The sequence below is a fragment of the Gossypium hirsutum genome, chromosome D03, assembly GCF_007990345.1.
Source record: "Gossypium hirsutum isolate 1008001.06 chromosome D03, Gossypium_hirsutum_v2.1, whole genome shotgun sequence".
Classification (NCBI taxonomy): Eukaryota; Viridiplantae; Streptophyta; class Magnoliopsida; order Malvales; family Malvaceae; genus Gossypium; species Gossypium hirsutum.
The window spans coordinates 4,193,891-4,210,646 of NC_053439.1; the positions used below are offsets into that span (position 1 = coordinate 4,193,891).

The 16,756-nt window shown below is 30.9% G+C and overlaps 1 protein-coding gene across 1 annotated transcript; it reads left to right on the forward strand.

The window, feature by feature from the left end:
* The first annotated feature begins 2,727 nt into the window (after positions 1-2,727).
* Positions 2,728-6,507, forward strand: LOC107950471 (protein ALTERED PHOSPHATE STARVATION RESPONSE 1). The gene is made up of 5 exons (XM_016885317.2): positions 2,728-4,201; positions 4,324-4,395; positions 4,561-4,775; positions 5,370-5,593; positions 5,687-6,507. Exons 1-5 carry the CDS (start codon positions 3,151-3,153, stop codon positions 6,360-6,362), a joined length of 2,238 nt encoding a protein of 745 aa, XP_016740806.1. The 5' UTR covers positions 2,728-3,150; the 3' UTR covers positions 6,363-6,507.
* The last annotated feature ends 10,249 nt before the right edge of the window (positions 6,508-16,756 follow it).

Here is a 16,756-nt window from a genome sequence, read left to right on the forward strand (position 1 = left end):
GATGCCCATGGTTTCTCTCTGAAAACTAGATTTATCTTCTTCTTTTGGAAACAAACTTGTCCAAGAATTCTTGATTTCAACGGTGATGTTCAGTTTTCTTCTTTTTATTTTAGTGTGTTTGTATATATATAGTTTTGATTCTTTGATTTGCATAATCTCAAATTGAACGTTTGATCTTTCCTCATCTCATGAAATCTTCAAATATTTTTACATGAAATATCAAATTAAATCTTGAAGAAGCTGTGGAAGGAAGAAACAATGGGGAAGAAGATTGGAGATGACGACGATGATAGGGAACGATGGAAAGAAACAGTGGGGAAGAAGAAATTGTGAAAATTGAAATTTATATGCATTTAATAAATCTAAAAAATTTTATATTAAAAAAATAATTTTAAAATCATTTACTGATGTGACATATAAGATAAAATAATATCACATTTGATTACATTTAAACTGCCCCATTAACAATTAATGTTGACCGTTAGTTAACTAATTACCACGTCAGTATATCCGTTAAAAATAAATCAATTTGACAAAAAAAAAACACTAAGTGTTAAAGTGTTTAAAAAAACTAAAAGATCAAAGTTACCGAACAGCCAAATCTTAGAATTGACATTAGGCAAAACCTAAAACTAAGAAAATTTCTCAAATTTCTATAAGATAAAATAGATGAATGGCCCTTAAATTTTTGCACTTGATGGTGCACAGCAGAACATGTGTTCCAATGTTCCTTTCCACTTTTAACAAAAATTTCTAAAATTATTTAATCTATTTTTGTCTCTTTTATTAAAGTTATCTTCTTTTTTTCTTTTTTTAAATTTCCCTCCTTTCGGCCCTTTTGGCAAATGTTTAAAGTCTATTGATATGTGATTTAAGACAATCATTACAATAATTAATTAATTATTAATAAATTTCCGACAGTGGCCCATTTCCACCGCCATAAATACTCTTTTCTAAACAAATCCAAAACCCATACTCAATCATTCTCTTTTCTTTCTTTCTTTTATTTATTAATATTATTATTTTTAATTAAGACTGTTTTATTTACATAAAAATATTTGCCAAATTTGATTTGTTATAGGGTTTTGATCAAATTAATCCTTATAGTATTAAATAGAAAATCTAATATTATCACGTTGAAATAAAATTAATATTTATTGTTGAAATAAAACATAACCTATAAATAAGAGGATAATACACTTTGACAACAATTCTCAAATCAATTGAGATAAAACTCAATTGACCATTATAATATAATAAATTAATATATTAATATTGTTTAATGAAAGGTAATGTTTTTCTAAAGGACAAATACGAACAAGTGATTGGTTTGATCGAGTTTTTATATATAACTAATTTAAATAATTAACCTCTAATAATAATCGATCTAATCGGATTAATTTAACTTCGATCAATTAAATTGATTAAAATTTTATATTCTATATGTAAAATTTTTATACTAAAAGAGTATTCGACACTTGTAGTTTAAAGTAAGAGATATATGTCATTTAAGGTAGCAAAAATTTTTAAAAAATAATTTATTAAATAAAAAAAATGAATACGAAACCCTAGTATAATAAACCTATACATTTTCATTTATGTAGAGCTGAAGAGGAAAAAAGGAGAAGACAGTTCCCCAAAAAACCCGGATTTTAAGGAGCCGTTAGACGGGTCCCTCGGGAAACATGAAAGGGCAAATCTGTCAACCTGCACATTTCTCAATGTAAAAAAGCACAGGTATTCTTCGGATTGACACATTTATCAGAACACTACACCAAATAATACTAATTATTTTTAATAAAATGCTACTTTTATCTTAAAGCCTATAATACAGGAAATTTAACAGTAATAAAAGTTGTTGATAACAACATTTTTAATATTTAGCCATTATAAAGAATTATCTAAATAATATAAATATAACAATAAAATTTAAAAATAAATATTTTTTAAAGGCAAATATTTAGTTTCATCAAATAAAATAATTACATTCCATATTACTTACCTTTTAAATATGAGATTAACTATTTAATTCAATTTGAGTTGATTTTTAAAAAAATTAAATATTTAAAAAAATTAAACCAAGAAGAAATTTACTATTCCCTAACTAAATCCTTATCTTTACTATATTTCCTAATTAAACCCTTCTTAATTTCATATTAGAGGGTTGAGTTTTAAGTTTATATTTTTAACTTGGATTGATTCGGTTTAATTCGTTTTACTCTTTAAAAATAATAAAATTTGTTTTATTTTAATATTTATTTATTTTTATGATTAAATTTAAATATTTTCTAAACAATAAAATAAACTATTTGAATTGATGTAAACAAAATAAATTTGTGACTAAAATATTAAAACTAGCATTTAACCCGACTTATATAAACGGTAAAAGTATCATAAAGGTCCTTGTACCATGAGTCGGATTGCATTTTGTCTTCTCTACTAAAAAAATAAGCAAATTAATCATGTATGTTAGATCAAATCACAAATTGGTCCTTCTATTAAAAGCTGATCTATATATGTCGACATGAGGTACATCTGGCACGTGAGGTGTAATTATCTAGTTATTCCATCAACAATACTAATTTTTAACGATAAAAATAAATAAAATTTTAATTAAAAAAACTAATTTACTCTTTAATAATTTATTTTTTAAAGTAAAAAAGATAAAATATAATTAAATTTAACTCATTGTAGAAGAACCTCAGTAGTAGTTTTACCATCCATACCTCTCTAATTCACATGGATGAACAGAACTAGTATTAACATGAATGAAACAAGAAATTGAAACACAAAACGAGGCAAAAGCTCCCCTTCTCTCTGTATCCACTAAATATTTAGATTCCTTTTTTTTCACTGTTTTAGTGTTTTTTTCTTTCATTTGTTTCTGTCATTTCATTCATCTCTCATTTCCCTTCTTCACAAATCTCTGCAACAACAAAAAAAAGTTTTCAATTTCATCACTGGGTTAGCGGCAATCTCTGCAAACTTTCTCATTGGCTATATCTTCCACTTGCTCCAAGAAATGGGTTTTCTTTACTAAAATGGTTTCATCAAGCTTAACCCAAAGTTGGGTTCTTTTTTGTTCTTGCTCCAAATGGATATTAATTTCATGAACTAGATCGTTTTGTTGTTGGTGAAAAGGGGAAAAAAATGGGTAGTGGAAGCTCAAAAGCTGATAAAAATGAAGCCTTGCGTTTATGTAAAGAGAGGAGGAGATTCATAAAGCAAGCTATTGATTCAAGGTATGCACTTGCGGCTGCTCATGTTTCTTATGTTCAATCTCTTAGAAATATTGGTATAGCTTTAAGAAGATTTGCTGAAGCTGAGGTTTTGATAGAGTCTTCTTTATTAACCTCGGCTACCGAGCCTGATAAAACCCCTTCACATTCTTCATACCCTTCACCATCTCCTTCTCATTTAGGAGCTGATGTTTGTGATTCACCATTGGAGAATGAAAGTCCCATTTCTCCGGTAACCACGAATTTGAGTTACATGAGAGCAGGGAATAGTGCTGCTTTGACTGTTAAGGTTAATCCTAATAATGGTGGTGGTTGTTTAGAGGATGAGTCATTGGCAATGGCAATGGCAATGCCACCGCCCCCACCTCCTCCTTTTGAGTCTGGTTCTTGGGATTTTTTTGATCCTGTTGATGATAGTGAGAGCTTTAGATTTATGGGGAATAATGGGGTTGATTTGGATTTTGAGGATTTGAGAGGGTGGGGAGAGTTTAGGAATAAAGGGTTTGATCATGGTGGTTTGGATGAAAACAATGAGTTGAATGAATGGCCGGAATCAGAGAGAAAAGCTGTTGAAATGTCGAATAGTTCCGCAACTCGTAAGTATAGCCGTGGTAGATCAATGGAGGATGATACATTTTTTATTGGATTAGGGGGAGGAAATGGTGGTACTAGGCAGATAAATGACAAGGAGGTGGATCATAATGTCAGTGGTCCAAGTGAAACTTTGATGAGCAAAAGTGGGCTCGAACAATCGAGTTCGAAGAAAGGAAAAGCAATGGCAGATAAAGATTTATCTACTGAAAGGGAAGATCCTTCTGAGTTTATAACCCATAGAGCTAAGGATTTTCTTTCAAGCATAAAGGATATCGAACATCGATTCTTCCGAGCATCAGAAGCAGGTAGGGAAGTCTCCCGGATGCTTGAGTCTAACAAAATCAGGGTTGGATATTCTGAAGCCGAAGGTAATCCTCATTTAACTTTTAAATTTGGATTCGAGTTCTTTTATTGTCTATTCAATGCTTGTGCCGCATACACTACTGATTCCTCATCTGCAAACATCTTATGTTAAAATCAACTGTTGTAGGGGGATCCTCGGCATTGCTGGCAGCTTTGCAACCTGTTTGCTGCCGTGGAAAGACTGGTCTGGTTTCTCATGGTAAGCTCTCGCTTTACATGGCTCTTTATTACGAACAGTCAATCGAAGGACGGTCTTTCTTATTCAACTTGTGGAACTTTTACATGTTTTTTTCATTTTACTGATTATGTCATTAACTCGTGCCGTGGAAATGTATCATTCTTTTCTCATGCGATGATCTTGTAGAGCCGGTGCAACATGTAACCAAAGTCATACATTGGAAGAGGTCAGCATCTTCAAGGTCTTCTTCATCAAGGAATCCACTAGCCACGGCCTCTAAAGACGATGCTGATGACAGTGGAAGTGATTTTGTTGAAGAGTTCTGCATGATTTCCGGTAGTCATTCATCCACCTTGGACAGACTTTATGCATGGGAAAGAAAACTCTATGATGAAGTGAAGGTACTTCTTATTCAAACCACTTTGACATATTTAATTTTGAATATCTTCTCGGTATAATATTGTGCATATGCTTGAAATTTGGAGGCAATGTTGGTTTCGTGAATTTAACTTTTAAGTTCATTGACGGTTTTCATTGCCATAAGTCAATTGTCTTATTTGCAACTAATGAAGGAAATGTTTGTTAATTTCCGAAATAGTGTGTGGCTAATATGATTAGCTTCTATCTTTGAATGTGTATATTAGTTTCATTTTCTTCTATCTGCAAGTGCTATTACTCCTTGATGCTTCTTTCATTTAATTTCCGAGAATATCAGGTTCAAATTGTTTGTTATATGCTTTATATTTCAACATTTTCTTTCCTCAAGAACTAGAAAGGGGAGTTTTCGTGTCATGGTAAGAAACATGCTTCTAGGTAATTTTTAAACAAGTGCAGGTGAGCAAACACATTAGCTCATGCCTCAATAGAAATTAGCAAAGTTTAGGAGTATTAATTAAGTTTAATCGGTATATGTTAGTATTAGTAGCTTTGCTTTTAAGCGATCTAATATGTAGATTGCCCTTCAATCTATTGACTTGCTTCTTTCCATCCGTTAGGCTAGTGAATCTATCAGGAAGGAGTATGATCGAAGATGTGATCAGCTCAGACACCAGTTTGCTAAGGATATTAGCACCCAAGTGATTGATAAAACGCGGGCAGTCGTTAAGGATCTACATTCCCGAATTAGAGTAGCACTTCATTCTGTTAATACTATATCAAAGAGGATCGAGAAAATGAGAGATGAAGAGCTGCAGCCACAACTTGTAGAGTTAACTCAAGGGTAAGCTCCTTTAAATCATGAGTACTTGAAAATCTCGAGGTTTCTGAATCATTGATATCCGTATCTTGACTACAATTATGCTTGTGTTTGTAGGTTTCTTAGGATGTGGAAGGCCATGCTTGAATGCCATCATTCACAGTACATCACCATCTCGCTGGCATACCATGCAAGGAACTCGACGGATGCGCCACAAGGAGATGCACGCAGGCAGATTATGGTGCAACTTCAGCAAGAGATTGAGTGCTTTGGCGTAAGCTTTACAGACTGGGTTAATAGCCATGCATCTTATTTAGAAGCTCTGAATTGTTGGCTGCAAAACTGCATCATAGAACCTCAGGAACGTTCTAAGAATCGGTATCCATTCTCACCTCATCGATATCTGGGATTTGGACCACCGATATTCGTTCTGTGTCGTGAATGGTCAGCTGGGATAAAGGCCTTACCAGCCGAGGAACTTAGTGCTGCCATCAAAGCTTTCTTATCCGATATTTGTCACTTAATGGACCAACAACTAGAACAACAACAGAAGAAAGACAAATCAGTTGATGCAAACAACGGAGAATCAGAGAGCAGAGATGGTCTTAACTTGTTAACGAACGGTGACACAACTGCTGACGTATCTTCAAACTTGTGCTGCATACAGGCAAGCTTGACTCGGGTTCTCGATAAACTAAACAAATTTTCTGAGGCCTCGGTGAAAATGTATGAGGATGTTAGACAAAAAAGTGATGCAGCTCGAATTGCATACCTCAAATTGCAGGCCAACTAGATTCAATGTAAAGCTATGTAATGATGAAAATATAAGCATTATTAATATTCAGGTTTCGGAAATAGATGGCTGTAAATTAGAGTTGCAAGTAAACCATGCAGGACTCAATAATCTGCATTATTAGTTCAAAACCATTTTTTCCGTTGATTCTTCTCCGTTTACCATTGGGGGTGCCTCATTTGACATTATTATCATGTTTCCATGCCTTGTTACCTATGATTTATTTGTTAAGTCACTTGTTCTGCGGACTGTACCTCTTCTGATGGATAGAAACTTGATGACTGAAATTTTAAATTTTGAGGAGGCATGTGCAGCCTGATTGTCAACTCTACAATGCCTATGACTTGTATTGCTGGATTTCTTGCTACTCTGTGCCATTTATGTGTATGCAACTCTTATCCTAAGTCTAAATAACATAACTTCTAGTCGTGCATGCCCTAACAATCCTAATTGAAATGAGGCTATCCTCCTCTGTAAAATTAAGATATTTTTCGTATCCATTTTATGGCACATACAAATTATCTTTTCATAGTTCATAGCTGTAACTCTCAACAACCTCGTTTCTAAAGTTTGAACCAAGTTTTTTTTTGAGAGCGTAACATGTCTTCAGGGACAAAGGGATGGGTAAGTAGGGGCCTAATCCCCTAAAATTGGAAATTTTAATATATGTTAAAATTATAATTTCACCCAAAAATAATAAAATTTTGTTTGAATACTAAAAACCGTAAAAAAAATATAAGTCTATATAATGATTAAATTATGTTTTAACTTCCATAAAAATATATAACATAATCCGTCTCTTAAGAAAAAATTTAACTTTATCCCTGTATTAATTTATCCAACACTTGTTGGTAGTTGATAAGAAACTATCAGTTGGAGTAGTTTGTCAAATTTTAGCATTGAATAAAAGAGAAAAAAGTCTTAGTTGCTTAGGGCTTAAAAGCTCGGTACAGCCATGGAATTGTAGATTGCATATTGGATTGCCTGTTGAGGTTTAGCCTTTTTCTTTTCTTGTAGCACACGACTGCTTTAATTGCGGTGGTTTTGCTCTACGTAGAGGCTGGTCCAGATTCCATAAGGACCTGTATGGTAAAGCTTTCTACCTCCAAATTCTATAGGGTTAAACTTTGAATATGAAAATTTTTCGATACTTGTGATTGCTTTTCGATGAAACAAAACAGTTGTTTAGAATTACACTGCACAGTGAAGTGGTGCTAAAAAAGTGGGCACTCTTTCGCTATGAAAAGCAGTAAATACACGATACATAAAAAAGTTGTTTATCTAATTTGATATTTTTATGCTTACGGAGTCTAGTTTAATCAGAAATATTTATTGTTTTCAACCATAACAACAAGTGATCCTGATTTATCACACACCGTGATAATTTTTCTCACCTTTGTAACTTGAAGACTTGATATGTTGTGAATTCAATAAGTAAAATCGTAATATAAATACACTCATACAATATAATTCCTTACAAAAACAAATTAAGTACTTAATTTTCTCAGTACATTAATTTATACAAGTATCTCAATTATATAAACTTATTTCAAGACTTGCTTAAATATGTAGATCTATATCAATCCCACTAATACAACGATATAATAAGATAAATACATTATAATAATAAACAAAGTAAATAAAGACTAGAGATTCAATCCAATCTAAAATCCACGAGCCAAGGGATTGATTGGGTAATCTAATTCAATCCAATCCAATCTCCGATATATAATTCCCTAAGTGGTATAATCTTCCATAATAGACTAAATATCATCTATACATTCAGCATAACCCATATAAGCCGTTCAATAAAATTGCCAACAACTTAAATATGAAAACAGTCTCAAGCAAGATCTTTCCAAACTAATTTCAAGATTAAGTCCAGACAACACTTTAAGCAAATTGTATTTCTATGCCAGTAGTTTTCAATAAATTTTTTATGATAATTTTTAATAAAATTTGATGTTATAATAATTGAATAATAATAATAAATAAAATAAATGCATAAAACATCATTGTTTATGTCATCAAAAATCATTTCAAGAATAGAGTCGGCAATATATTATTGAATTTTAAGGTCCAAAATTAAAAGAAAAGACAAAAAAAAATTGTTGAAGTCTCTTGAAATTATTGTTAAGTAACATCAATTAAATCAAATTTTGTCCATAATCAAAATATTTATAGTTTAATTAAAGTTCAAGGTAGCAAGAAATTGGTATTGTTCACACAAGGAACAAATAATCCCTATTAATTAATTTATTATTATTATTATTATTAAGTATTTTGCTAAGTTGGTGTCAGCTCTCAACCGGGTCACCATCTCAGTTAGAATATTACAAAAATACATTCCTGTAATTAAAATAAGTTATATTATTTGATGGTAATTTAATTTTTTTATTTAAAAAACCAATAAAAATATACATATAATAAGATTTGAACCAAACTGATTGCGTTGATGAAACCTTTAATTCACCACTCAATTAAAGCTTTATTTTATTATTTTTATACATTTCAATTTTTACCATACATATAAATATATTTGATTGAGTTGTTGTTACAAGTTAATTTGATATCGACTCAAGATTGATGACAATACCATGATAAACAAATTTAAACTTATTTTTTCCTTTTAACATCGTACATATTTTAAGTGTTATTATTAATTAGTTTCAAACCATACGGTTCATTATTTATGTATGTTATGTTTAAACAGACATTTGTGTTCTAAACTTATGGTTTTCACATGCATACGCTTGTGATAAGATTTCTATCTATTATTAAGCACTTGATTGAGTTGATGTCACGAGTCAACCGGGCAGCAACTCATTGTGCGTAATGATTAAAATACATTTGCTTTATGAAGTAAATTGTACTATTTTGAGGGTATTTTTATCATTTTATATCTTTTATATAAAAAATATATATACAAATAATAAGATTTAAACCCAAGCCTCTATAGTCTTCAAAACTAGTACTTTATCATTTTAACCAAAGCCTCATTTATTATTTATATAGTTTTATAAATATGTATATTACATAAATCTATTTTTCACCTACATCGCAAATATGCTATAATCTAATTATCTAAAAACAATAATTTCGAAAAGGCTTAATACATAATTTGGTACATAAGTGTGACACTTTTTTCTAAAGTGGTACTTGTATTAATTCTTTATCCAATTAAACACAAAAGAGTTAACACCGTTACTTTCGGTTACCAAAACGTATAACATTTGTCAGATACAAATACTACATTGAACCAAAAAGATAACACATATATCAGATTAGAAAAACTATCAAACTCGGATACTGAATAATATATTAATCTTTTTTTTAACAATTAACCTCATATTAAGACCATTAAGACATTAACCCAAATACACACTTTGTTAACTAATTACAAGCAATACATATTTAATATAAATTTTGAATATTAAATATTAGACATTTGCATTTCAATTAAATCAATTGAATTTATTATTTAAATGTCACATCGATTTAATTTTGGATTTATGGGTAAGCATCAGCTTGAGATAGACAAATTCCCAATAATTTTGCTATTGTTTTCAACAAAGCTTAATCCCTAAAGGTGAACAAATTTTAGAAGCAATAAACTAATTTAAAATCTTATCAAGCTATCTTGTTATTATAAAATTATAGATTATGTGCCACATTGCTTTTCCAGTCAAGCATAGTTGCTCCATCAGCTCACCCATTATGTTTAACACATAAGAGAGTTGACAATTGCTTAAAGTCAACTATTTAAAAAAAAAAGAAATTACAGTAGTCAACCAATAAAACAATTTTGTTATTAAACACATTTCTGGACTAGTGCCCATGAAATGGTTTGATGTATTTTAAAATAATTCTGTAAATTAATATATTATTTAAGATTAATTTCATATTTTAAAATTTTTTAATGTACTTGTTAGCAAAATTTCCCAATAAAATTGTTTGGAAAAATAAAGCTAGATGTTATCTCATATATTTCATTATTTAATTTTGATTAATATTTGCTTACAACAAACAATTATTACAAGCAACGAAAGTCAATTCTTGGGCTCCTTTAATTTTATCCTTATCTAGAAAACAAACCAAACATTTATCAATTGAGTCGTAGTTTAATTGATGTATTTATTTTTATAATAATTTGAAAAATATAAATTCAAACGTGCTTAATTGTAAAATATCTTCCGCTTTAGGGGTTAGAAAGTTACGAATAAATTAGGTATATATGTAATGTTATTTTTATTTTTGTTTAACACATTGATCTATACTGAGATGTCAAAAAATATTTTTAGAGTTATAATTTAATTTAAAATTTTTGAATATCAAAGTGTAGTTTTATTATTGTATTAAATTATTATTCTTTCATGTGGAGTGTGTCTCACATTTTCGGGTCAAATCAGAGTCAAAGTAGGGGCGACGTAGCGATGAGGACTCACACAACATTGCAATGACACGAAGCCATCAGAAACACAAAGCAGAGGCGACGTCGAGACGAGAAGACTCTTGACGTTGCGATGATGCAACGATTTCCCAATACAAGTAGCTGCGTGTTAGACTTTCAACAGGGTTACATTTCCCAATTAAACTCTTAATATACTAGAAATATTTTAGTATGATTAGATCTCTAATCTTAGCATATAAAAAGGGCCTTCAGTAACCTTAGAAAAAACATAACTTTGAACAACATTAAGAGAGTTTTTAAAGAGCTTTGAGAGAATTTTTTTGTTTTAGTTGGAGAGCTTTGTTTTTTGAGGTTAGGGCTTATTTTAGAATTTCTCCATCTTGTACTCTTTGACTATTTGTTCTTTAATAAAGTTTTCTTTTGCCAGTGATTTTTTATCCTCTTCATCAGAGGAGTTTTTTCACGTAAATTTGTGTGCCCAATTTTCTCCATTCCTTATTTATCGTTGTTTATACGAGTCTATCCCCAATAAAATGGTATCAGAGCTTGGTTAGGATGTCACAATCAAACCATTCAGAGATGACAACAATGAGATTCGATATCAAGAAGTTTGATGGGATCACAAATTTCAGTTTATGGCAAGTTCGGATGACGACAATTTTAGCTCAAAATAGTCTGAAAAGGCTGTTATAGGGCAAAAGCCTACAAACTTGAATCAATCAGAATAGGATGAGCTTGATGAAAAGGCTTTGTTTGCAATTCAGTTGTGCCTCATGAACAATGTGCTGCAAGAGGTGCTTATGGAGAAAACGACATCCGCCTTATGGAAGAAGTTAGAATCCCTTTACATGAAAAAGTCTCTGGCAAATCGATTGGTGTTGAAACATCGCTGTATACATTCCGTATGGCTGAAGGTGCATCCATTAAGGCTCACATCAGTGAGTTTGTTACTTTCTTGAATGACCTGAAGATTGTCGAGGCTAATATAGATAATGAATATTAGACTATGCTATTGTTGTGCTATTTGCCCCTTTCATATAAAAATAGCGAGTTAGGTTCGAATAGCAAGTCAAATGGACATGGCTCGGTTTTAGTTGCAAAAGGCAAACAACGGTCTAAGGATTCAGGTCAAAGCAGGTCTAGGTCAAAATCAAAGTCGAGGAATCGAGAAAAGACTTATGGTTACTGCAAGAAGTTAGGTCACTTTAAGACAGTGTTATAAACTGGAAAATAAAATAAGATGGCTGGTGAGAGCAATTAAAAGGAAAGCAAAAGGCCGAGGTAGTCAATGCTAGTGTGGCCGAGGACAAGGGAGATAATTTTTTGTTGCTGTTTACGACAGAAATGTCTAAACTTGTTCTCCATTCATACCATATAGGGAATAATTCATCCTGTAAGATAATCAGTATTGGTACTGTTTAGATCAGGATGCACGATAGGATCATTAGGACACTATCAAATGTTAAGCATGTGCCTGATTTAAAGAAAAATCTCATCTCTCTGGGTATTTTAGACTTGAACAATTGTAGGATCTTCATCGAGTCAAGTGACATTAAGGTATCTCGTGGAGCTCTCATTTTGATGAAATGTTAGAAAATCAGCAATCTATATATCCTACAGGGCTCAACAATGATTGACGCAACAATAATTATGGAGGTACAGCTAAAACAGTCGCCACGAGGAGTCTCGTGATGTCGCAACAAATTTCATCTTTTACAGAGTTAGAGTCAACTCAGTATGGCATATGTGACTTGAGCATATGAGCGATAAAGGTATGACCATTTTGGATAAGAAAGGTTTTGTTCCGGGAGCAAGGGTTGGAAAATTAGATTTTTGCGAACACTATGTTTATGGAAAACAAACACGTGTTAGTTTTAGTTCTGCTGAGCACAGGACAAAGAACACTCTTGACTACATTCACTCCGATTTATGGGGCCCAGCTCTAGTCACCTTAAAAAGAGGCAGTAGATACCTCCTTACCTTTATTGATGATTACTCTAAGTAGGCCTGGATCTATTACATGAAGCATAAGAATAAAGTTTTTGGGATCATTAAACAGTGGAAGACCTTACTGGAGAAGCAGATTAGGAGACGTTTAGATATACTAAACATATTACGCCCAATGACATTCACAATTCTTCGACGAACTCTATTTGTCAACTTAACACGACTCGTGGGTGGAGACAATCCGCTCGTTTATCCATAACTTAATACAATGCACACGTTTTACACATGACCTATACTTGTGCCAAATTTAGACCCAGAATTCAGAATCAGAATCATATCAATCAGTCGTATTCATATGCATATGCTCCAACCCATAACTCCTCATATCATTTATGTGTAGCTGAACACGTTTTCTCATGATATGCCAGTCTAGTTTACAATATAGCTGCCCTACTGGAGGCATCACAAACATATCTCCTTCTCTTTTATCACATATCACGTTTCACATATAAATGATATTGACTTGCACGGAAATGAGGGTATTTTATCTCGAAACTTGAATTGACCATACTCATGCTGACAACGTTGGTTTAACGCCACCATAACCAGATACCACACATTTCATCATTGAGAGGGAACGCTTACCTTACATAATTTATATAGGAAAATGATTTTATAACACAATGAAGTAAAAAGGAACCCACCAAAAAGTCTACTCAACAGGTATTTTGCCTTTATTACTTGGACCTTCGTTAGCTTCTTGAGCTAAAAAGAGAGACAATTATATCTATCAGATCATTAAACTACTAGAATTTAACATGCATGCATGAATGGATAACATGCAACCCAGAATCAAGAAGTTTCCTTCCTCACGAACAGTTCTAAATTCTACGCATGCATTACTGTAAACATGTAAATTCCTTCGATAAAAACCTAAGGGTTTACCAGAAATTATTGATAAATTGGTACTAAAAATTACGTCAGTTAGATACTAGAAACTCCTTGCTAACGATTCCAACTTAGAAATTTCTAAATGTTTAGCTAAAACGCAAGGAAGAAGAAGAAGCATAAGCAAAAACGTAGAAACATGCTAGCTAGATATCCTTATATAATAGAGACATCCAGGAAGAAAACTTAGTGGAAAGTGAAAGGATTCCACGATTGCTCTAGAATTTTAAGAAGAAATTAATTAAGAATCTAGTCATCTACAGTACCCTAGTTTAGTTCTAACTAGGTCTCAACTAAACTCCAACATTACTAACCGAGCCATCGTAATATATACTAAACACGAAAACAAAATTATCAAGCTGCGAACTAACGAGTTCGCCCAAAACATCTGAGTTGACGGATAGCTTAAGAGAAGAGTTCGCCAAACCCTAGAGTTTGCCAGACGAATACCACAGGATACGCTTACCCAGTCAAACACAAATACTTCACTAACCTACTCATGTTCTACCCTTAACTTAATCGACTTACACACGAAACGATAACTTAATTTAGTCTCCGCCAGGCGAGTTGTTACACCGATCTTCAAGATATGTTGCTATAAAATGTTTGAATATCACAAATAGGCTTGTGCATGTCCCTAATGTTGTTAGTAAAGATCAAAACTCAAGTATTTTATTTTTAAAATTTGTTAACACAAAATATAACAAATTTTTTAGCTGAGCAATGTCAAATACTAATGAGCACAGCTTCTTAAAACTGCTCAAAAGTTGCCTAACATCAATTAATTGTAACTTTTAAAGTACAAATTTATTACATTTGAAAACGTAATAGAAAGCACCATTATGTCATTTTATAATTAGACTCACTTTTGCTACTTCAACAGCAATCCAGTCTTATACTGCATTCTTTTTTTTTAATACATGATTTTTATATTCAAATAAAAATAAAAGTGGAAGATATTCCAATTTTATATTTATTAATTATTTATAAAATTAAAGTATAAATGATGTTCAAACAGACTTCTTGTGTAAATTTAAAAAAAAAACAGCAAAAATGTGGCTGCATAGACCAAAACAATTGAACGTCGGTGGTCATGGAAATCAAATTATCATACATAAAAAATTCCCCAAAAAGAAACATAAAATAATAATTTTTGGAAAAATTATTAGCCCCAAAGGCAAATGAGGTTATGAACTGCAAAGGGCACATTACTATGTCCCCTCAAAAGCCAATAAGCCAACTTTTCTTTTGCCCAATATAAATATATAGGGTTTTTTAAATTATAATATTGTTAAAATATATTTAGTACAATTAACTTCTAATAAAATTTAGGGTAAATTGCACTAGTAGTCACCCAAATATTGATAAGTTTCTTTTTGTCATCCAATTAAGAAAAGTCACAAAATGGTTACTCAATTATTCTCTCTCTCTTTTTTTTTTGGGTAACCAACCGTTAAATTACAAACAGAAAATTAACTTGGAAGTTTTTAAAATTGACATAATAGTAATTTTAACCCTCAAAATTTATACATTATCTCAATTTAATATTGATTCTAAAAAATTAACACTCAACATTTACACATTGTATAATTTTTTTTTGTAATTTTGCTTTTCTTTGTGACCTTTTCACTTAAAAAGTTGAAAAAATTTTATAATCTAAGTTTGATAAAAAAAAAGACAAAAAATAGAAACACCAAAAAATTAAATATAATAATTAATCTTCTTTGGCAAAACTACAAAAAATATTAAATTATACGATGTATAAATGTCGAGGGTTAGATTTTTTAGAATCAAGATTAAATCGATACAATATTAAAAGTTGCTACTATGCCAATTTTAATAGCTTCCAAGTTAATTTTCCTTTAGTAATTTAACGGTTGGATACCCAAAAAGGAAAAAAATAAATAATTGAGTAATTATTTTTTAACTTTTTATAGTTAAATAATTAAAAAAGAAACTTACTAATAATTCGGTGACTAATAATATAATTTGCTCTAAATTTTAATTTTTTAGAATAATTTTCTTTAAAAAGACAAATTAACACCTATAAATATCGAGTTTACTTACTATTAATATATTTACTTAGGGATTTATTATCCAATAATTTAACAATAAAAAGAGAACCTTCTTTCCAAATAAAATATACTAAATTATTTAAAAAAAAAACTAGATTACCTCGTATAAGATTCATTGTCATGAAAAAAAAAAAGAAAAAGGAAAAAGAAAGAAAAGGTTCATTAACATTCTAGTAAATAAATCCATTTCACTAACTTCCAAATAGCTAGAAAGAAAATATATATTAAATATATTTTATTTGGGAAGAAGGAGTTTTTTTTTTTATTTTTTAAATAAAGCAAGTGTATCAGAAGAAGTTAATGTTAGCTGATGTGGTTGAGTACTTGAGTGTCTAGTAAGAAAGAAGGTTTGGTTTAAAGGTGAAAACAAAAATGGAAATATTTTTATAAAAGTCTTTAAATACGAAGATAATATTTTTTAATGTACTCTAATTTATATATTTTAATATAGATAATAATATTAATATCAATTAAATTAAGATTTAATCAAGAAAATACATAATTAATTTTCCGAACCTAGAGGACATGAATGGAACATGACACGTTTAATTTGAGCTTTAGGAAAAATAATGGAAGGAGTGATTTGAAAATGAAGGTACTTTGCGTGGCTTGAAAGTGATGTCCACGTAGGAACCGACGTGTATGCGCGTCAAAGTAGGTCCCATGCCACTACCTCCTTACGCATATCCACGACCATCTATAACACCATTAACATTTTTTAGGGTAAATTTTTAAATTGGGCTCAACTTTTTAGAATTGCTCAGTTAAGGGTTAAATTAAAAAAAATCAAATATTTTGGAAAAGTATTCAAATTGCTTAAATAAGGATTTTTTGTAATATTATATATCAGATTTTAAATTATATTCTTTTTAGTGTGTTGTAAAAAACTTTTATTAATAACACCATTTTAGAAAAATGTAATCTTTAAATTAGTATAGGATGGAATCTAATAAAAATTTAATGGTTTGGAATTGGAATATTGGGGAATTTGGGATCCTTCTCGCTTCTATCCT